This window comes from Scyliorhinus canicula, chromosome 7 (assembly GCF_902713615.1).
Source record: "Scyliorhinus canicula chromosome 7, sScyCan1.1, whole genome shotgun sequence".
Lineage (NCBI taxonomy): Eukaryota > Metazoa > Chordata > Chondrichthyes > Carcharhiniformes > Scyliorhinidae > Scyliorhinus > Scyliorhinus canicula.
In genome coordinates, this window is record NC_052152.1 from 133,851,155 (window position 1) to 133,873,349 (window position 22,195).

A 22,195-nucleotide genomic window follows, 5' to 3' on the forward strand; every position below is an offset into this window, starting at 1 on the left:
ACCCTCCCACTTTAGAAGAAAAGGCTCGATTAAGGCAGGCGGAGTCATTCTTCGCTCTGACCTCAGCCAGCAGGGTACTTACTGTCAGCTGCCCAATTTGCTGAGGCGTCGCTCTCTCGCCGCCATGGGTCGCTTGCTGTTCGTTCTGTGCCTCCTGGGCTGGGCTTCGGCCGCCTTCCACTTCAGGGGCAGTCAGCCCTGCCACAAAACCGTACCCGGCAGAAAGTTTCCAGAGCTCAGGTAAGCAGCGGGGGTGAGGACTGGCAGCAGGAGGGAGCCCCAGTCCCCGGTGTGAACCTTGCTGGGCGCTGCCTTGTGTGTGCAGGGGATGTGAGCCCCACTCTCACTCCTAGACCCAGGCTGGGCGGGGGGGGGGGGGTCAAACTCTGTCCTGCTGCTGAGTGACCCCTCAATCGCGCCTGAAGGTTTAAAGCGGAGTTTTTCCACATTTATTCCCAGCACTGACTTCCTACACATGACTTCCTGTTTTTTTAAATCGGATTTTTATTACTCTCGTTTAAGCATCCCGAGCGAATTTCGGTGTCGGATAAAGGGACGGGGATGGGGCTGGCTGCCTCCTGTTTGCTGCATAGATATCAACATTTTAATGGAGCTGACTGCTTGTCGAGATGGTGCGGGGCCGGGTTTCCCTTTTGTATTGGACAGTGATTGGTACCAAAAAAAAGGGGCTATTGAACGAATGATGGGTTAGTGCCCAGGAGAGATGGAGCAGGAACTTCAAAAAGGGGACAATAATCTTTATTGTCACAAGTAGGCTTACATTAACACTGCAATGAAGTTACTGTGAAAATCCCCTAGCTGCCACAGCCTGGTGCCTGATTGGGTACACAGAGGGAGAATTCAGAATGTCCAATTCACCTAACAAGCACGTCTTTCAGGACTTGTGGGAGGAAACTGGGGCACCCGGAGGAAACCCACGCAGACACGGGGAGAATATGCAGACAGCGACCCAAGCCGGGAATCGAACCTGGGACCCTGGCACTCTGAAACAACAGTGCTAACCACTGTGCTACCGTACTGGGATGCCAGTGTTGGTACAAAAACAGAAAATGCTGGATAAACTCAGCAGGTCTGGCAGCATCTGTGGAGAGAGAAATTCGGATCTAAATGGTCCTTCTACAGAACTGTTAGTATTGGACTGAATAAAGCCAGTGAGGGTTCAGCACGTCCTAACTATGCTTCTATTCTTCTAGATCCAGATCTGTTGAAAAAAAATCCACGGTTGCCTTTGAAGTTTTAAATCTTTGATTTGTACACACTTTGCATCATGATTTCACTGCTTTAACTCACTGCCGCCTTAACCTTACACCCCTCCCTAACCCCACCCCACCCCTAGGGTCACTTCATACTAACTTTTCTTCCCTACTCATTACAGACCACTCAGGAAATCCAAGTTGCTGGGACTACATGTATGTCGAGAGCCAGGAATGGCGATGATAGAGGCTTTCTTTCCAACACATGGCTGGCTGAACAGGGATCTCTCCCAGTCTGTTATTCGCTTGCCGTGTGCTGGAAGGATTTATAATTTGAGAATTAACCTGATTGGCTATGTTTTAAACACACCTTCCTTGGACATCAGGTCCTGGGGTGGGACTTAAACCCATAGCTTTTGACTCAGAGGCAGGGATGCTGCCCACTGTGCCACAAGACCGCCTTCAGATTTGAGGTTGTTAAAAGGTGCTGCAGTTACTGTTGCAAATTGATTGCCAATAGTGGACTGTATAGGTGATACACAGGGGATCAGAGAAGTAGATGAGATAGCTGAGTAGTCATTGGTGGATAATCAGGATTAGTAGTTGAGTGACTAGTGGTCAATGACTTGAACAAAGAGAAATTATAGAAACCGGGCACGATCTAGCCACATTTTTCTAAATGTGGCAGCGAGCGGGAATTGCCGGGTGTTTCCTGACGGCCGACCCGGTGAAACCATCATCAGTATCTAACGTTACTTAGGCCATCCGAGTGAAGGACCACAGGCTTCACGCCGCAAAGCTGATTGCCAGCTGGACTGTGCCCAGCATCTCTCGTGACCAAGGGGGAGCAGCACTTAACCTGATTCCGCAGAGCAGACCCCAGACAGCATGCAGCCATGCCACCGCGCAGACCAGCTCCACGATTCAGGGATACCAACCTGGTCAGGCTCATGAATGCGGTCGAGTCCAGGAAGACTACCCAGTTCCCCCGAAGTGGATGGAGGGTCAGCCACAGGTCAGCCAGTGCCATCTTGGAGGCAGTGGCAGCGGCCGTCAGCTCGGAGTGTCACCAGGAGGATTGCCACCCAGTGCCACAAGAAGGTCAATGACCTCCACGGGGCTGCACAGTTGAGTTGCCATATCCGGGCGCACCCCCCTGATGCCTGCTCACAGAGGGGCATTGCTGACATTGGGGAACCACCAGGGCTGGCAGAGCCACATGATACAGGGGCATCCAGAGCTCAATCCAGCTGCTCCTCTGTCCCAAGGTGACCCTAAGGGCACCAATCAGGAAGGAGCGAGAACTGGAGGCCAACCTGGAGCCCCCCAACAGGAGTTTGTCACCCCCTCTCTGACAACGGCACCTCAGGGTCAGCATGCGGAACAGGGTGGCACGGCAAGGCATGCGCCACCATCAAGTCGGCAGGGGACCACTGGCCCCAGGCCCTCCATAGGACGCATACCAGGGGCATCAAAGGCCACAGGACACATTAAGCAGCCGGCTACTTCCACTTCTGATGTGTATCCTGGGGACACACCTAGATGTGCTGGTAGAGCTCCGAGGGCAAGGACATTGAGGATCACTGAATCATAGAATGATACAATTTACAATGCAGAAGGAGGCCATTTGGCCCATCAAGTCTGTACTGGCCCTTGGAAAGAGCACCCTACTCAAGCCCACACCTCCACCCCATCCCTGCAACCCAGTAACCCCACCTAACCTTTTTAGACACCCAAGGGCAATTTATCATGGCCAATCCACCTAACCTGCACAGCTTTTGGACTGTGGGAAGAAACCGGAGCACCCAGAAGAAACCCAGGCAGACACTGGGAGAACGTGTAGACCCAACACAGGCAGTGACCCAAGGCCGGGAATCGAACCTGGGATCCTGGAGCTGTGAAGCAACAATGCTAACCACTGTGCTACCGTACCACCACTGAGAGGGCTCTAGGAGAGGGATGGGGGGCCGCACCATTGGAAGCTAGGGATGGTCGGGGTCATTATTGTACTTGTACAACAGTGAAACACATTACACCTGAGACATGTGAAGTCTCCGTCACTTTATTCCACACTGTGGGCCGGCCTGTAACCTCCCCAGGCCCAAATGCCCCCCCCCCCCCCCCCCCCCCCGTTCCCTGTTACTTGACCTTGGAGTGGGGTTGGAGAAGGGGGGGTGGGGCAAAAAGGGGGAAGGGGTGCATGGTTGTGGGGGTTGGTGGGTGGAATGGGGATAGGGGGCGATGATTATAAAGTCACGTCCTATGAAAGCGGGCGAGGATGAAGGCCTTCTGGTCCTCCGGGCATGCCGAATTCTCGCTGCCACCCCCTGTTCCCCATCCTCCGGCTGCTCCTGTGGGTCCTCCCTAGGCTTGGTGCTATGTCTTTTCGTCCGACGTCATTTCGTCCAACGACACTTCGTCCACGTCTTTTGGTCCAACGTCTTTTTGTCCGCACGACTTTTGGTCCTACGTCTTTTTGTCCGATGATTTTTTTCGTCAAAGACTTTTTGTGACTTGACTTTTTGTAACTTGCTTATTAGCACTCCACTCCACTCCCCACATTAACTTTTTGTAAATAGAAATCTCTAATGCACATAGCAAGGTATAATATGCAATAAAGGATTTTTATTACCGGTCTCTTTCCTTTAACGAGCCTCGTTAAAGGATAGATATTATCGTTCTCTTTCCTTTAACGAGCCTCGTTAAAGGATAGATATTATCGTTCTCTTTCTTAATTCGCCCATCCCGAAATGGCAAAGTTCATTGTGTCAACGAAGAGCAAAAGGAAGGTATCTGATGAAAATAACATCATGCACAATGACATCAATTTTAAGTAACTTCGGGAATTTTAAGTAATTAGTAAACTTTTAGATTTTTTAGCTATTTTTAGATTTTTTAACTGCATTTTTCAACTTGCATTTTACTTGCAGTTTATCAATTACTTGCATTTTAGCAATTAAATTCACTTGCTGTATTGTACTTGCATTTTATCAATTAAATGGTTTTATACGGAGTTAATTTGTAATTGGATAATTGGACAAAAAGACGTTGGACCAAAAGACGTGCGGAAAAAAAGACGTTGGACCAAAAGACATGAACGAAGTGTCGTTGGACGAAGTGACGTCGGACGAAAAGACGCGACACGCCTAGGCTTATCCTCCAGCCCTTCCTGTTCCAGCTCCTCTTCGTCATCCTCGGAGGAGGTGGCCACATGTTCCTTATCCTACACCTCCAGCACGTTGCCCCGCTGCCATGCCTTTGGAGGGCACAGCAGTCTATCACAAAGTGGGCGACCCTCCGGGGGATGTACAGCAGTGCACCACCAGAGCATTCAAGGCATCGGAACTGCACTTTCAGCAGTTCAGTGCACTGCTCAATGACGGCCCAGATGACCACATGAGCCTCGTTATATTGGATCTCCGCATCGGTCTCCGGCCTCCGTACAAGCATCATTAGCCAGGACCTAAGCAGGTGCCCCTTATCTCCCAAGAGCCAACTGCCCGGGGAAGCGTGCACACTCGTTCATGATCATGGTCGCACACGGGTTGAATGTTCAGGGAGTGGAACCCCTTCCTGTTAGTGAAGTGTGCTCCTTGACTGCCTGGTGCGCGCAAGGTAACATGTGTGCCATCTATTACCCCCAGGCCTTGGGGCATTCCGGCGATGGCAGAGAACCCTGCTGCCCATCCATCTTGTTGGGCTTGGTCCAGTCAACGTTTATATAGTCAGCTGCCCTGGCATATGGGGAATCCGTCACTTCACAGATGCACTTTTGGACATGGGAGATGCCACACAGATGCCCCACTCAAGCCTTGGAATAATCATGAGGCATAGAGATTCAGTGCTGCGGTGACCTTGATGGCCACCGGGAGTAGGTATCCTCCTCCTCTACATGGTGCCAGGACCACACAGTCCGACATCAGTCCGAAAGACCAGTGATGCCTATGCACATTGGACTGTTGTTGGCCTCCCCCTCTGGCCTGATGAGCAGTCAGGTCCTCAATGTCCACCACATGGGCCTCCGCCTCGGGCCGCTGTCGAAACTGGCGCCGGCCGCTTGGCCTGCCAGCAGCCCCACCCCCCCCCCCCCCCCCCCCCCCCAGGGCAGCTTCTGTGGGTCCATAACATCATTCATACTGTGATATATATATATCTATCTCATAGAATTTACAGTGCAGAAGGAGGCCATTCGGCCCATCGAGTCTGCACCGGCTCTTGAAAAGAGTACCCTACCCAAGGTCAACACCTCCACTCTATCCCCATAACCCAGCAACCCCACCCAACACTAAGGGCAATTTTGGACACGAAGGGCAATTTATCATGGCCAATCCACCTAACCTGCACATCTTTGGACTGTGGGAGGAAACCGGAGCACCCGGAAGAAACCCACGCACACACGGGGAGGATGTGAAGACTCCGCACAGACTCCGGAATCGAACCTGGGACCCTGGAGCTGTGAAGCAATTGTGCTATCCACAATGCTACCGTGCTGCTCACTTTCCTTTTTCACATTTTCTTCAAAATTTACACTCCACCAACAAACAGTAAACGGTAACGAATACAATCCCCTTATTAACAACAACGGCCCGCATGACAATATAAGCATCAAATAAAAAGAAACCTCCCAAGAAAAAAAGGAATCCGGAATCACCCTTGGTCACCATTAACATATATAGCACCCCCCCCCCCCCCCCCCCCCCCCCTCCGGCCACACACTAATATTCAAAGCCATCCAATCTCCAAAAGTATACTGTGAATGACACCCATGAATTGTAACCCCCACCCCCAAGACTCCTCTCCTCCACATCCTCTTGTAAACTCCTCCCCCCCAGCATCGGTTCCTTCCCCCACATTTTCACCCCGGCTAGACTCGGCGAAACCTGTTCTAATGGCCGCAGCCCCTCCCCCAACCTCACTCCCGTTCACTGGCCAGCTTAAACCAGCCAACGTGGAGCCCCCGCTCGGGTCTCCTTCCCCCTTGCCCGGTCCCAGGAAAACCAAGGAATCCCCTTTAGCACACAACCCCAACATACACACCCAAGCCCCAAAGAACCATCATTGCAAATGAAAGTCCCAACTCTTCCCTTGTCCAAATATACAGTGTCGACTCATTTAGTACATACACCAACACGCAGTGAAAAAAATCAAGTTACTTGAGGCTACATCGGTACAAGACCAACTCTCAGTCCCATTTCTCAATTCTGCCACAATCCTTCCGCCTTCGCAAACCCCTCCGCTGCTTCCGCCGTCCCAAAATTTTCCCTTAGATTTGTAGGTCACCCTCAACTTAGCTGGATATACTATGCTGCACTGCACCTTGCTGATGTACAGTGCCGCCTTCACCCAGCTGAAGGCCGCCCTCCTCTTCACCATAAAGTCCTAGTATATGCTTATACCAGCTCCAGCCCACTGCACCACCCGCTTCTGCTTTGCCCAGCACAGGACCTTCTCCTTCACGCTGCACCTACGGAAACAGTCACTACTCTTGGGCTCACTCGCCTTTGGTATAGGCCTCCACGACCTATGAGCCCGATCCAGTTCATATCGGGAGGGATCATCCCCCTCCCCCAATAGCTTCGCCAACATCGTGGCAAAATACTCAGTCGCCCTCGGGCCTTCCACCCCTTCGGGCAGACCCACGATTCTCAGATTCTGCCGCCTGGATCTGTATTCCAGGTCTTCCATTTTGGCTCGCAGACCATGTTGGTCTCTATCACCCTCCGCAGCTCCTTCCTCATCGAGGTGAGTTGATCACTGTGCAGCGATAATGCTTCTTCCACTTCCTTCAGAATCTCTCTTCATAACTAAAACTCTCCAGCCAAAGCAATCTCCTCTGCACCCTTCCCAGTGCTATCACATCCCTCCTACAATGTGGATTCCAGAACTGTACACAGTACTCTAGCTGTGGCCTAACCAATGTTTTCTCCAATTCCAGCATAATCTCCCTGCTCTCATTCTCCCCGTGTCTGTGTGGGTTTCGCCCCCACAACCCAAAAATGTGCAGAGTAGGTGGATTGGCCACGCTAAATTGCCCCTTAATTGGAATAAATAATTGGGTAATCTAAATTTTTTTTTAAAAATATCCCTACTCTGGGGCAGCACGGTGGCCTAGTGGTTAGCACAACTGCCTCACGGCGCTGAGGTCCCAGGTTCGATCCCGGCTCTGGGTCACTGTCCGTGTGGAGTTTGTACATTCTCCCCGTGTCTGCGTGGGTTTCGCCCCCACAACCCAAAAATGTGCAGAATAGGTGGATTGGCCACACTAAATTGCCCACTTAATTGGAAAAAATAATTGGGTACTCTAAATTTATTTAAAAAAAAAAAAAAAAAAAAAAAAATATCCCTACTCTAAGTATACCACATGCCGCCTTAATGCCTGGGATTCCTTTTCTTTAACTCCTGTTTCTCCACATTCCTCTCTAGACCTTGGTTAAAATGCAGCTCTTTGACCACATTTTGTTTAGCCCTCTTAATTCCCCTTACTTGGTTCAATATTTATTTTTTGGTTACACCTCTGTGAAACAGGCACTTGTTTCTGTGTTAAAGACACTATTTTACAACAAGTTTGGTGTTGATTTCAGTGAGGCTGTTGAGATGGAGTGCTTACGAAAATACCCTAAAATTATTTCACAATTGGGAAAATTAGATGGCAAGACCTTAACAATTATTCCATCTGTTACTGCGTGCGTTTTCTAATTTAATATTGTCGTATAAAATGTACAAAAGCACTTTTGAAATTCCAGTTGTTTCACTTGTACTTTTCTGCAGGTCTTACCCACGGCCCCATGAGTACCTTCCCATTGCTGCTTTACCAAATGTTTGGGACTGGCGCAACGTGAATGGCACTAACTTTGTCAGCACCACTAGGAACCAACACATACCCCAGTACTGTGGATCATGCTGGGCCCATGGGAGCACCAGCGCTCTGGCAGGTACGACCCTAACATTTCCATTAAATGGCTCCAGAATGGGTCAGTAGTCAGGATCATAGGGGCACAAAGTACAAACAGCTGTAAATTCCTTAGAGGCAGAGTGCAGGAAAAGCTGTCAGTGCACCAGGAAATAATTGATCTAATTTGGCGACATGCAAGAACACAATTGGAATTATTAATTATTTTACCTTCTATGGCATGTATCAGTCTCTTGTACTATTTCCAGCTCTTATAGTTGTGTAAAGGGATTGAGGCACAAATAAGCCTAGATCTCACTGAAAGGTGAAATAGGCCCAAGGAGCTGAAAGGCTATCTCCTGTTCCTCTGAAGTCCCTATGAGTTGCTGGAATTAGTGCAGTTTTTGAAAACTAAAAACCTTCGTCTTCAATCTGTTGTTTCAATCCAAGTTAACATAGAAACCTGAAGCAGATAGCATCCAGCGGACCCACTATGTTTACTGGGGACACTTTTTTGCTATAATTAGCAGATTACTGGTGCACACACTTGAACCCGATCATAAAGGCAGCAGGCACCCACTTTTCAGTTCGCTCCCCCAGGATCCGAGCATCTAACCATTTACAGCTCTTATTGGCAATAAAGTTTGTTCCTCCCCAGCCACTGAGTTCCCATTCCTTCTGAACACTGCCCTATCATGAGAACCCAGACATTGACTAGGAAAGCTTCCTCTGTTGCAGCCCTGGCCACAGTAAAAGTGCTCCCAAGTGAAGCTGCCCATTTAATGGTAATGTAGGATGCAATGGTGGGTCATGCCAACAACGAACTGGTTGACCCTGTCAAACACATTTCGTACATCTCCCTCATAGGCAGCAGGGGGAAGAGACTTTTACCCCACCAGCCAGTTAGATTGGAAGTCTGAACCAGAGTGTGATAACCTACAGCATCTCCCAGTCCCCATGTGGCCCCCACTATTGCACCAGTTCTGCTACCCAGATTGTGACTATCTTAAGAAATGTTTCCTTTTTTCTTTCAGATCGAATCAATATTAAACGTAAGGGCGCCTGGCCATCTGCGTACCTGTCAGTACAACACATTATTGACTGCGCTAATGCAGGCTCCTGTGAGGGGGGAGATCACACGGGGGTGTGGGAATATGCAAATACACATGGCATTCCAGATGAAACCTGCAATAACTATCAGGCCAAGGACCAAGGTAAAGTTCTCTCTGTGCTTCACCCTGTATTACATACTGATTACATTTATTAGTCCATTTCTACTTGAAGCATATGCATGGAAGTTACATAGGTTACATGGGAATTACATTGAATTTACAGCACAGACGCAGAGAACACTGAGAGGTGACCTGATAGAGCTCTTTAAAATTACAAAAATGATTGATTAAATCATAGTCATAGAATTTATATTGCAGAAGGAGGCCAATAGGCCCATCGAATCTGCACTAGCCCTTGGAAAGAGCACCCTACTTAAGCCCATGCCTCCACCCGATCCCCCTAACCCAGTAACCCACCTAACCTTTTGGGCATCAGGAGGCAATTTAGCGTGACCAATCCACCTAACCTGCACATCTTTGGACTGTGGGAGGAAACCGGAGCACCCGGAGGAAACCCACGCAGACATGGGGAAAAAGTGCAAACTCCACACAGACAGTCACCGAGTAGACGTAGGGAAGACATTTCCAGTTGTGGAAAAAAAGACCAAAGCTAAATATTTTTTAAAAGTCACTACTAAATCCAATAAGAAATTCAGGGGAAACCTCCTCATCCCGAAGCAGGGCATTTGACCCAATTAGTCCATGCTAGTGTTTATGGTCCACATAAGCCCCTCGCACTTCTCTTCATCTAACCCTGTTACTATCTCCAACGTGTATCTATCTAGTTTTCTTTTAAAAGCATCTACGCTATTTGCCTCACCCACTTTCTGTGGCAGCAAGATCCACATGCTTTTGAAAAATATTTTTATTCAAAGCTTTTCAACAAAAATATAAATATACAGACTATCAAAAGAACATCACATCAACCCATCAAACAACCGCCACGCCCCACCTTCCCCATTTTAACACCCTTATCCCCCCACAAAAAGCCCCCCCCCCCCAACTGTGACGACTCCTCAATTCTCCTTGAAGAAATCAATAAACGGTTTCCACCTCCGAGTGAACCCTTCTGCCGACCCCCACAAAGCGAACTTGATCTTCTCCAACCTCAGGAATTGTGCCAGGTCGCTCACCCACACCCCTGCCTTTGGCAGCTCAGAGTCCCTCCAACACAACAAAATCCATCTCCGGGCTGTCATGCAGGCAAAGGCCTCTCTTGTCCCAGAGTCCCGGATCTTCCGACACACCAAATATCGCCACCTCTGCACTCGGGACCACCCCCACACCCAGAACCTCAGACATAACATCTGAGAATCCCTGCCAGAACCCCTCAATCTTGGACACACCCAGAACATGTGGACGTGATTTGCAGCCCCCCCCCCCCCCCCCCCCCCCCCCAACTCCCATCCTACCGCGCACCATCCTCACCAATCTTCCACTCCCTCAAAAAACCGGCTCATCCTCGCACCTGTCATAAGGGCCCGATGCACCACTTTAAGTTGGATGTGACTTAAACTTACACACGATGAGGACGCATTCACCCTCTACAAGGCCTCAGCCCATATCAGAGCCCCCACTTCTTCTCCCAACTCCTCCTCCCATTTGCGCTTAACATACTCCACCAGGACGCCCTCCCTCTCCATCAATTCCTTGTAAACATCCAACACCTTCCCGTCCCCTATTTCGATTTCCGACAGGAGTTTATCTTGCAGCACCAGAGGAGGTAACCCTGCGAAGGATGGCACCTCTCCTCACAGAATCCCAAGCCTGCAGGTACTTAAACCCATTCCCCTTGGGCAACTCCTACAGTTCCTTCAACTCCTCCAGCCCCACAAATTTGCCTCCTATAAACAAGTCGCTGAAGTACTCGATCACCGCCTGCAGCCACCCCCGGAACCTCGCATCCAGTCTTGCCGGCACAAACCTATGGTTATCGCAAACAAGGGGCCACAATGACATGCCCTCTAAGTGCTGTCTATATTGCCTGCTTAAAGCCAACACCACCACTGGGCTAATAGAATATCTGGCCAGCGAGAATGGCAAAGGAGCCAACTCGTTCCCCAACACGATGCCGCCTCCAACTGTCGCCAAACCAACCCCTCCTCCACGGCTCATTTCCTCACCATCACAATGTTTGCAGCCCAATGCCAGCAAACCAACCCCCCCCACCCGTCTTCCAGAAAAGCCCTCCACGCCCGCAGGGCCTTCTCAACCCCACACACCCCAAAATCAACCCATTGATTTTCCTGAAAAATGACTTGGGTACAAAGATAGGGAGGTTCTGAAACACAACAGAAACCGAGGCAACACTGTCATTTTCACTGTCTGCATCCGCTCGACCAGCGACAACGGCAAAACGTCCTACCTCTTAAAACCTGCTTTCATCCCATCCACCAATCGGCACAAGTTCCACCTATGCAGCTGGGCCCAGCTCTGCACCACCTGGATACCAAGGCATCTAAAGCTTGTCCCCACCATCCTGAATGTCAACTCCCCTAACCTCCAAGCTTCACCAAAAGCTTGATGTGGAGATGCCGGCGTTGGACTGGGGTGAGCACAGTAAGACATCTTACAACACCAGGTTAAAGTCCAACAGGTTTGTTTCAAACACGAGCTTTCGGAGCACTGAATTCACCTGAGGAAGGAGCAGTGCTCCGAAAGCTCGTGTTTGAAACAAACTTGTTGGTCTTTAACCTGGTGTTGTAAGACATCTTACCAAAAGCTTGGCATCGACATTCAATAACGATATCGAGCGATATGACCCACGCTGCTCAGAGTCCTCATCCTTTTTTAGTAAGAAGTCTTACAACACCAGGTTGAAGTCCAACAGGTTTGTTTCGATTTACTAGCTTTCGGAGCGCTGCTCCTTCCTTAGATGAATGAAGAGGTGGGTTCCACAAACACACATATAGACAAAGTCAAAGATGCAAGACGATGCTTTGAATGTGAGCCTATGCAGGTAATGAAGTCTTTACAGGTCCAGATGGAGGGACTGGAGAGAGGGATAATCACAGGTTAAAGAGGTGTGAATTGTCTCAAGCCAGGACAATTGGTAGGATTTTGCAAGCCCAGGCCAGATGTTGGGGGATGAATGTAATGCGACATGAATCCAAGGTCCTGGTTGAGGCTGCACTTGTGTGCGGAACTTGGCTATCAATTTCTGCTTGGCGATTCTGCGTTGTTGCACGTCCTGAAGGCCGCCTTGGAGAACGCTTACCCAAAGATCAGAGGCTGAATCCCCTTGAATAGGCATGGCTTGAGACAATTCACACCACTTTAACCTGTGATTATCCCTCTCTCCAGTCGCTCCCCACACATTGACCATTCCTCCACCATGAAAATGTAAAGAAATACACTTTATGGAGCAGCAGAAATGAACATCATTTCACCCTCAGCTTGATTCTTGTTCTGTCTTTAGATTGTCAGCCATTTAACCAATGTGGTACCTGCACGACCTTTAATGTCTGCCACGTGATTAAGAATTACACACTCTGGAAGGTTGGTGACCATGGCAGCGTCAGTGGGAGAAAGGAGATGATGGCAGAGATCTATGCCAACGGTCCAATCAGGTGTGGTATATGATCAGGGCCATCCTTCCTGTAATGCACTGTATAAAATGGGAGACTGAATGTATGAGAGAATGTGAAGGAGTCTTGAGAAGATGTGAATGAGTCTTGAGCACAACAACCAGTGGTCCAGTTGCGAGACCCGGAGCAAAAAGTTTTCAACCAGGCCTTTCAATTCACTGTGAGCAGACAATGCGAGCGGCCCGCCTTCATGTATGAGCATTGACACTGAGTTGGCAAGTTACTCAACCATGAGGGACTGAGGGCAGCACGGTGGCCTAGTGGTTAGCACAACCGCCTCACGGCGCTGAGGTCCCAGGTTCGATCCCGGCTCTGGGTCACTGTCCGTGTGGAGTTTGCACGTTCTCCCCGTGTCTGCGTGGGTTTCGCCCCCACAACCCAAAAAATGTGCAGAGTAGGTGGATTGGCCACGCTAAATTGCCCCTTAATTGGAAAAAATAATTGGCTAATCTAAAATTTAAAAAAAAAAACCATGAGGGACTGAATGTGAGCATTCTCCTAGCCTCCTTCAGTTTCTGCCCCCGAGCAGTTTTCACCAATCAGGAGTGAGAAACCAGGTTAGATCATTTTTGACCATCCTTCTCAAACCTAAAAACATAGAGGCCAATAATAATGCTTTACTCTGATTCAGATCACCTAAATCAGCAGCAATCAGACCTTGCTTCACATGACTGCCTACCATCCAATCTAAGTCAGAATTTATTTGACTATTTTTACCACATGATTAGTTATTAAACTATCCAATCAGCTAATGCTATGTTTCTAGGCTCTTATGCTGAAGAGAGGTGTGTTTTGCTAAATTACTCCTACATTCAGGGCAGCAGGGTAGCATGGTGGTTAGCATAAATGCTTCACAGCTCCAGGGTCCCAGGTTCGATTCCCGGCTGGGTCACTGTCTGTGTGGAGTCTGCACGTCCTCCCCCTGTGTGCGTGGGTTTCCTCCGGGTGCTCCGGTTTCCTCCCACAGTCCAAAGATGTGCGGGTTAGGTGGATTGGCCATGCTAAATTGCCCTTAGTGTCCTAATAAAAAGTAAGGTTGAGGGGGGGGGGGGTTGTTGGTTTACGGGTATAGGGTGGATACGTGGGTTTGAGTAGGGTGATCATGGCTCGGCACAACATTGAGGGCCGAAGGGCCTGTTCTGTACTGTTCTATGTTCAATTACTCCTACTCCTACATTAGGGGCACCATGGTGGTTAGCACAAATGCTTCACATCTCCAGGGTCTCAGGTTCGATTCCCGGCTGGGTCACTGTCTGTGCGGAGTCTGCACGTCCTCCCCGTGTGTGCGTGGGTTTCCTCCGGGTGCTCCGGTTTCCTCCCACAGTCCAAAGATGTGCGGGTTAGGTGGATTGGCCATGCTAAATTGCCCGTAGTGTCCTAAAAAGTAAGGTTAAGGGGGGTGTTGTTGGGTTACGGGTATAGGGTGGATACGTGGGTTTGAGTAGGGTGATCATTGCTCGGCACAACATCGAGGGCCGAAGGGCCTGTTCTGTGCTGTACTGTTCTATGTTCTATTTTTAAAAGGAACTAGCTGGACATTCAGAGTTGAGTTTCAGATATCCAATGTTGTTTTTTGTTACGATGTTGAAGCCTGTAATTTTGCACGGTCTTGGAGAAGACATTTTGTCCAGAACATTCCTGTGACATCACGAATGGGGGCAAAAAGGAGCTGGTGAAACTGTCCCTCGATCTACACCTTAAGCCGCGTATGCAAAATAGATCCACAGCATTATACAACACTGAAAGCGGCCATTAGATCCATCATGCCTCTGTTGCCTCTTGAGTAGAGCTATCCAACCAATCCTACTTCCTCCCTTCCTCAGAGGCCGCAATCTTACATTTTCCCTTCAGGTATTTGCCCAATTTTCTTTTCTCAGTTCCAGTTGAGTCTGTCTCTGCTTTCAGGTGGTGCATTCAGTATTGCAACAGATAACTACGTTGAAGAAAGATTTCCTCATGTCGCCTTTGGTCCTTTTGCCAATCACTTTCAATGTGTTCTATGGATTTTTCACCATGGAAGCAGAGTTTACTCTATCAAAACAGTTAACTATTTTGAACTCTTCTCTCTCAATTCCCCTGTTTTTAAAAACATTTTCCAATTATGGGGCAATTTAACATGTCCAATCCACCTACCCTGCCCATCTTTGGGTTGTGGGGGTGAGGCTGACGCAGATATGGGGAGAACGTGCAAACTCTACATAGAAAGTGATCCGGGGCCGAGATTGAAATCGGGTCCTCAGTGCTGTGAGGAAGCAGTGCTAACCACTGAGCCACTGTGCCACCCTAATCATAGAATTTACAGTGCAGAAGGAGGCCATTCGGCCCATCGAGTCTGCACCGGCTCTTGGAAAGAGCAACCTACCCAAGGTCAACACCTCCACCGTATCCCCATAACTCAGTAACCCCACCCAACACTAAGAGCAGTTTTGGATACTAAGGGCAATTTAGCATGGCCAATCCACCTAACCTGCACATCTTTGGACTGTGGGAGGAAACCGGAGCACCCGGAGGAAACCCACGCACACACGGGGAGGATGTGCAGACTCCGCACAGACAGTGACCCAAGCCGGAATCGAACCTGGGACCCTGGAGCTGTGAAGCCATTGTGCTGTCCACAATGATACTGTGCTGCCCCATTTTAACTGTATTCTCGGAGGAGAACAAACATTTCCAGTAGCTCCACTGAACTGAAGTCCTTCAGCCCTTGTACCATTCAAGTAAATCTCCTCTTTGAACCAACTCCAAGACATTGAGATCCTTCCTAAAACCTGGTTCCCAGAACTGGGCACAGTATTCAGGGGAGACAGTGACAGAGTGGTATCATCTCTGGACTGGTAACCCGAGATACAAATTAATGCTCTGGGAACATGGATTCAAATCCCACCAAAGTAGTAGGTGGAATTTGAATTCAATTAGCAAATCTGGAATAGAATGCTAATCTCATTAATGGAGACCTAGGGCGGGATTGTGCCGTACCCGGCGGGGCGGGGGTCCCAGCGGGACGGAGTGACATGAACCACTCCGGCGTCGGCCCGCCCCAAAGGTGCAGAATCCTCCGCACCTTCAGGGGCTAGGCCGGACTGGTTTGCGCCCCGCCTGCTGGCGTGGAAGGCCTTTGGCACCACGCCAGCCGGGGCCGAAGGGACTCCGTCGGCCAGCGAGAGTCCGCACATGCGCAGGTGCGTCACCGGCTGCTGATGTCATCCCCGCGGATGTGCAGGGCGGGGGTCACCTACGCATCGGCCATCGCGGATGCTGACCCGGCCGACGTGTAGGAAAAGAGTGCCCCCACGGCACAGGCCCGCCTGCGGATCGGTGGGCCCCGATATCGTGGGCCAGGCTACCGTGGGGGCAACCCCCAGGGCCAGATCGACCCGCGCCCCTCCCCCCCCCTCCCCCAAGGACTCCGGAGCCCGCCCACGCTGCTAGGTCCCGCTGGTAAGGAACCTAATCTGATCCACGCCAGTGGGACTGGCAAAAGACCAGCGGGACTTTGGCCTATTGCGGGCCGGAGAATTCGGGCAGCCCCGTGGCCCATTGAGTCGCGCCGGTCCCCGCCATTCTCCGAGGCGGGTGGCGCTACTCACGCCTCTCTGACTTTTGGAGGAACGGAGAATTCGGAGGACGGCGGGGGCGGGAGTCATGCCGACCCCCGGCGATTCTCCGACCCGGCGGGGGGTCGGTGAATCCCGCCTCTAGAAACTATCATCGACTGTCAAAAAAACCTATCTGGTTCACAAATGAAATGAAATGAAAATTGCTTATTGTCACAAGTCGGCTTCAATGAAGTTACTGTAAAAAGCCCCTAGTCACCACATTCCGGCACCTGTTCGGGGAAGCTGGTACGGTAATTGAACCGCGCTGCTGGCCTGCCTTGGTCTGCTTTCAAAGCCAGCTCTTTAGCCCTGTGCTAAACCAGCCCCAGTCCATGTCCTTGATGGAAGGAAATTTGCCATTCTTACCCAGTCAGGCCTAAGTGTGACTCCAGACCCATAGCAACATGCTTGACTCTTAACTATCCCTCTCTGAAATGGTCTAGCAAGCCACTTAGTCCAAGGGCTATTGGGGATAGACAACAAATGCTGGCCCAGCCGGTGACAACCAAATCCAACAGCAGAATTTAAATTAGAAATCCAGCTGAGGTAAAACCAGTGTTTTACAAAAGTTCAGCGCTTTCATATTCTAAGGACTGAATCTTAACCCCATATCAAAGGATAAAATGCAAAAAGATCTGAAGCAAAAATCAAACTAGTCGGAAGAGGTAGGACACAAGTCAGGTGACCAACCTACTTCCTGTAAGCGGGTTTATTCATTAAATATTAAATACAATAATGGGACTGCATATCTTCATTTTAACAGTCGTTCTATTTTCAACCACAGGCAGCTAAGTTTCCCGGGCCTCCGGGAACCAGGGTGTTTAAAAGAAGTGAGAGGAGCTGAATCATGAGGGAAGTGCCTTTACTGCACTAATTATGGGTCAAGAGGAGCATGAGCATTTCCTCTAAGTTCAACAAGCAGCCTATCTGACCAACCCTCTCACCCAAGATCTCATTCCTCCAATGCGCCTACCTATTCTCAGTGCTTTGGCCCATGGGCAGACTTCCCACCTAAAAGGTAACCAGCCAGTGAGCCTTGTTTTAAAAAAAAAAGGGGCCCTGCAGTTAAGTTCTGTAGAATTTTCAGGGGACCCTCTTCTGGGTCTTCTTACCTCTCAGCTAGCTCTTACCTCTCAGTCGTCTCACTCTACTCATCCTCCATGTCCCACAAACTCGCCTCCAGGTTTAAATCCATTCCTCTGCTCCATTTTACAAAGTCAAAGATCCCAGGGGCTTTTTTAACAGCCTTCTCAGTTATCCTGCCACCTTCAAAGACTTGTGTCCATATACTACCAACTCTCTCTCTCTCTCTCTCTCTCTCTTCCTCTCTAAACCACCTTTAAAATGCTATTTAGTTTACATCGCCTTTTCTCATTATCCCTGCCAAAATGCATAATTTCACAAGGTTCCGCGTTAAATTTGTACCATGTCTCCACTCATTCGACCAATTTGCTTATGTTCTCTTGAAGTCTGAAGATCCAATGAGTGTGAGGTTATCAAGTGGGCAGAGTCAGGAACCTGCACCAAATCTTCTGTCAATTTATAATGGCCACACCAAGCCAACATTTGCTGTTTCTGTTTTTCGTCTAGTAACAATTAGAAGATCTGTGGTTTGTTGTCATAGATTCCCCCCCATTCACCATGTGATTTTAATTAATATGGAAATTCAATATCAAGAACACGCCTTTACAAATGGGGTTTTAGACCTTTGTTTAAGCAGCAATGTGATACTATCACTTAAGTAATAAGTTCCTTGCCTTCTATTAATCCAATGCAGTACTGTTCCTGTGTGTCTTAATTTGGGAAACACGAGCCAAATTGTACAAAGCAAGGTCCCATGACCAACTATGATTAAATGATCAACTGTTGGTGATTTAGTTGAATAATAAAACATTTGGAAGCACATTGGGGAGCATTTACCTTCTCTTTGAATAATGACATTCACCTGAAGGAAGACTCAGTTCAACATCTCAACCCAAATGATTCACCTGAAGAAGGAGCCGTGCTCCGAAAGCTCGTGTTTGAAACAAACCTGTTGGACTTTAACCTGGTGTTGTAAGACTTCTTACTGTGCTCAACCCAAAGGCATTGGAGTGTCAGCATAGGTGTGGCTTGAACGCATGACCAGTTGAGATAGGGGCTAGAATACTACTTCTTACATAAGGCTGACACTCGAGGGCCTTGTAACCTTCTGCTCAGTATGTGTAGTGTAGTTAGATCCTGTTACTTGTTTGGAGAACTGGTTTGTGTTTGATTGTTTTCATTTGATTCCTTTCAGTTGTGGCATTATGGCTACAGAGAAGTTGGATGCCTATACTGGAGGCGTATACACGGAGTTCCACACAGACTCAACGATAAACCATATTGTGTCAGTGGCAGGCTGGAGCGTAGACGAGAATGGAGTTGAATATTGGATTGTGCGCAACTCTTGGGGTGAACCGTGGGTAAGTGCTGACCAGATTCTTCATTGCACTGCCAGGCAATCAGCTTTGAACTTAGTTGGTTTGGTCTACCTAGTGAAGCCAAAAGCCAGACTAATAACCAACTCCTGCCCATCCATTCTCTTTGGGTCACTATGGATCCAAGGTGACATGCCTGGCAGTGTAAGATTGAGCCTACTCTGTGGGCAGACTTGATAATCCGATATCTGAACCAGGCAGCTCTGCATACCACTGTGCAGTTAAGAATGAATGAACATGACTGGCTCATTAATGGGATATAAATATCATTACAGGGGTTGGAATTCTTCCCACTCAGCTTCAGATAAAGATAACACTAAAAGCCAAGAGGTCAGTTATAATGCCCTAGCTAGGTGAATGGCAAGAAGCTATCAGTGCTCTGAGCTGTGTGGTTTTCACTGGTAGATCCTGCAGCCTCTCTCCATATACTTGGATGAGGGGAGAGGACTGTGGATTCCCAAACCTTGGTTCATACCAAATTGTGCCTACGACTTAGATAATGGGGTGTATTCCTCCAAGGAGGGCATTCCATATCACCCCTTTGCCCCTGCACTGCCATTCAATTGGATCAAGGTAGATATGTACTTCAACTTCCCTATCTTTACAGAAAAACATAGGAGAAGGTCATTTGGTCTCTCGAGCTTGATCGGCCATTCAATAAGATCATGGCTGATCTCGTCAGCCGTGAATATTTTCCTGTCTGCCTCCTCATGAAACCCGACTCCCTTGTTGATCAAAATTCTGCCTAACTCTGCATTGAATAAATTCAAAAATTGGAATACAGGAATAAAGAAGTCTTGCTGTGATTGTACAGGGTTTTGATGAGACTGCTTCTGGAGTACTGTGTACAGTTTTGGTCTCCACATTTAAGAAAGAATATACTTGGGGGCATTACAACAATGGTTCACTAGATTTGTCCCTGGATGAGGAGGTTGCCCTATGAAGAGAGACTGAGTGAATTGGGCTTGTATTCTCTGAATTTCAGAAGAATGAGGGGCAATATTATTAAAACCTATAAAATCTTTGAGGGGGTTTGCCAGGGTGGATTCTGAGAGATTGTTTCCGCTGATCAGGGAATCTAAAACACAGGGGCACAGTCTCGGGATAAGGGGCCAATCATTTATGACTGAGTTGAGGAGAAATTACTTAATTTGTAAGATTGCGAATATTTGGAATTCTCTACCCTAGAGGGTTTGTGGATGCTCCATCATTGAATACATTTAAGGCTGTGAGAGAGACAGATTTTTAGTCTGTCAGAGAATCAATGGGTATGGGGAGCGAGTAGGAAGTGGGCTTGAAGCCCAAGATCAGCCATGATGCTATTGAATCATGGAGCAGGCTGAATTATGTTCTTATGCTTTTTGGGGAAAAGAATTCCACATACTAATAATGAGCCTTTGAGAGAAATAATTTCTCCCCTTCCCATGATACCGTAATCTCTTAAACAAAAAAATCAGTTTTGGTCTTTAAAGTTTCAATTCTCCCCCAGCATTTGCAGGTCTTTAGCAGAGTGAGAATTCTACTGCTGTTTTAGTGAAAAAATTGCTTCCAGGTTTCACTGATGAATAACCAGCTCTAATCCTAAGATTATGCCCCCTTGTTCCAGACTCTAACAGCAGAAAAAAAAGTTTTTCTGTATCAAACCTGTTCATCATTTTAAACACCTTTAATCATATCTCCCAAAGAAATACAAGCCAGGTTTAAGCAATATGGGTGTTGCTAGGCTTGGAAATTGTTGACCACAGTGATGGATTTCCCTGTGATTCAGCCTCAGGCTGTTAAAGAAAATGCTGTCTCAGCCAGCCGGGGATTAGGGGAGGCTTCCCAGGTTAAATTAAATTTGCCTTGTATGTGCAACTCATTTACGGAGAGAGTTCATCCCCTGCCATCCTCAGCCGCGATCATACTCATTCTTTGGCTTACTGTTTCAGGGGGAAAGAGGATGGCTGCGAATCGTCACCAGCACCTACAAAGGAGGGAAAGGAAACTTCTACAACCTGGCAATAGAAGAGAACTGTGCATACGGAGACCCTATCCTGTAGTCATGTATGCATTTGACTGCAAGTCTACTCTTCATTGGAATGGAACTTTTTAAAATACATACATATATTTTTTAAGTGCTAATCTAAAATATAAAATGATTTGACATTCTGTGCCTCCGAGAGTTGAATTGAGTGCAGAACTGATTTCTTTGTTTTTCATAAATTTAGTGTACCCAATTCATTTTTTCCAATTAAGGGACAATTTAGCGTGGCCAATCCACCTACCCTGCACATCTTTGGGTTGTGGGGGCAAAACCCACGCAAACACGGGGAGAATGTGGAAACTCCACACGGACCGTGACCCAGTGCCGGGATCAAACCTGGGACCTTGGCGCCGTGAGGCAGCGGTGCTAACCACTGTGCCACCGCGTGATTTCTTTTTTAAACAAAGGTGTAATTGTATAAAGGGAAATAGAAATGAGAATGTTATTTGCTACATGGAGACCACAATATGAATTAAAAAGCCCTTTGAAAATCACGGGTGATTTATTTTTTGGATCCAAGTCCATCTCACTTGTATTTAGGTTCAATGTTTTACAGAATAGACAAACACTATTCATACACAATGGTTCCACTGCGACAGAGATATTGTATTGAAATACGTAGCTTTGTGGAGTAAAAGGGCAGCACGTAAGCACAGTGGTTAGCACTGTTGCTTCACAGCTCCAGGGTCCCAGGTTCGATTCCAGGCTTGGGTCACTGTCTGGGTGGAGTCTGCATGTTCTCCCTGTGTGTGTGTGTGTGTGTGGGTTTCCTCCGGGTGTTCCGGTTTCCTCCCACAGTCCAAAGATGTGCAGGTTAGGTGGATTGGCCATGATAAATTGCCCTTAGTGTCCAAAAGGGCTAGATGGGGTTACTGGGTTTCGGGGACAAAGGGGATAGGGTGGAGGCATGGGGCTTAAGTAGGGTGCTCTTACCAAGGGCAGGTGCAGACTCGATGGGCGGAATGGCCTCCTTCTGCACTGTAAATTCTATGATAAGGGTGAAGGACCAATCTTCTCTTTTCCTAAAAGGGAAGTAGTTCAGGATCTACGTCTAAAGTATGCACAGCCTGGATTGATTTGCTCCAGACCTCCTGATGTAATCTCAACACAATGATTATGATTATTGAGCTGATCAAATCCATCAACAGCAGGATCACCGTAGCGTAACAATTACTCACCAGACCAGTTATAATCAAAGATGCATCACTGGCACAACCTGATTATAAACTGGAATTGCAATGATGCAGCAGTTTTGTGATTCTTTCCAACCATCAACAAGATCTAAATCCTCCTAAGCACAACATTAACCTAA

At 48.3% G+C, this 22,195-nt stretch overlaps 1 protein-coding gene across 1 annotated transcript; it reads left to right on the top strand.

Moving 5' to 3' along the window:
- The first annotated feature begins 9 nt into the window (after window positions 1-9).
- On the top strand, window positions 10-21,377 carry ctsz (cathepsin Z). The gene is made up of 6 exons (XM_038802967.1): window positions 10-240; window positions 7,983-8,146; window positions 9,138-9,317; window positions 12,634-12,784; window positions 18,677-18,842; window positions 20,789-21,377. The coding sequence occupies exons 1-6, from the start codon at window positions 125-127 to the stop codon at window positions 20,897-20,899; spliced, it is 888 nt and encodes a 295-aa protein (XP_038658895.1). The 5' UTR covers window positions 10-124; the 3' UTR covers window positions 20,900-21,377.
- Window positions 21,378-22,195: the final 818 nt, after the last annotated feature.

Excerpts from the sequence above, each read along its gene's own strand:
- ctsz (XM_038802967.1), top strand. The coding sequence starts at position 125 with ATGGGTCGCTTGCTGTTCGTTCTGTGCCTCCTGGGCTGGGCTTCGGCC. Across the intron at positions 9,318-12,633 it reads CTATCAGGCCAAGGACCAAG|ATTGTCAGCCATTTAACCAA; the intron begins GTAAAGTTCTCT and ends TTCTGTCTTTAG. Across the intron at positions 12,785-18,676 it reads TATGCCAACGGTCCAATCAG|TTGTGGCATTATGGCTACAG; the intron begins GTGTGGTATATG and ends GATTCCTTTCAG.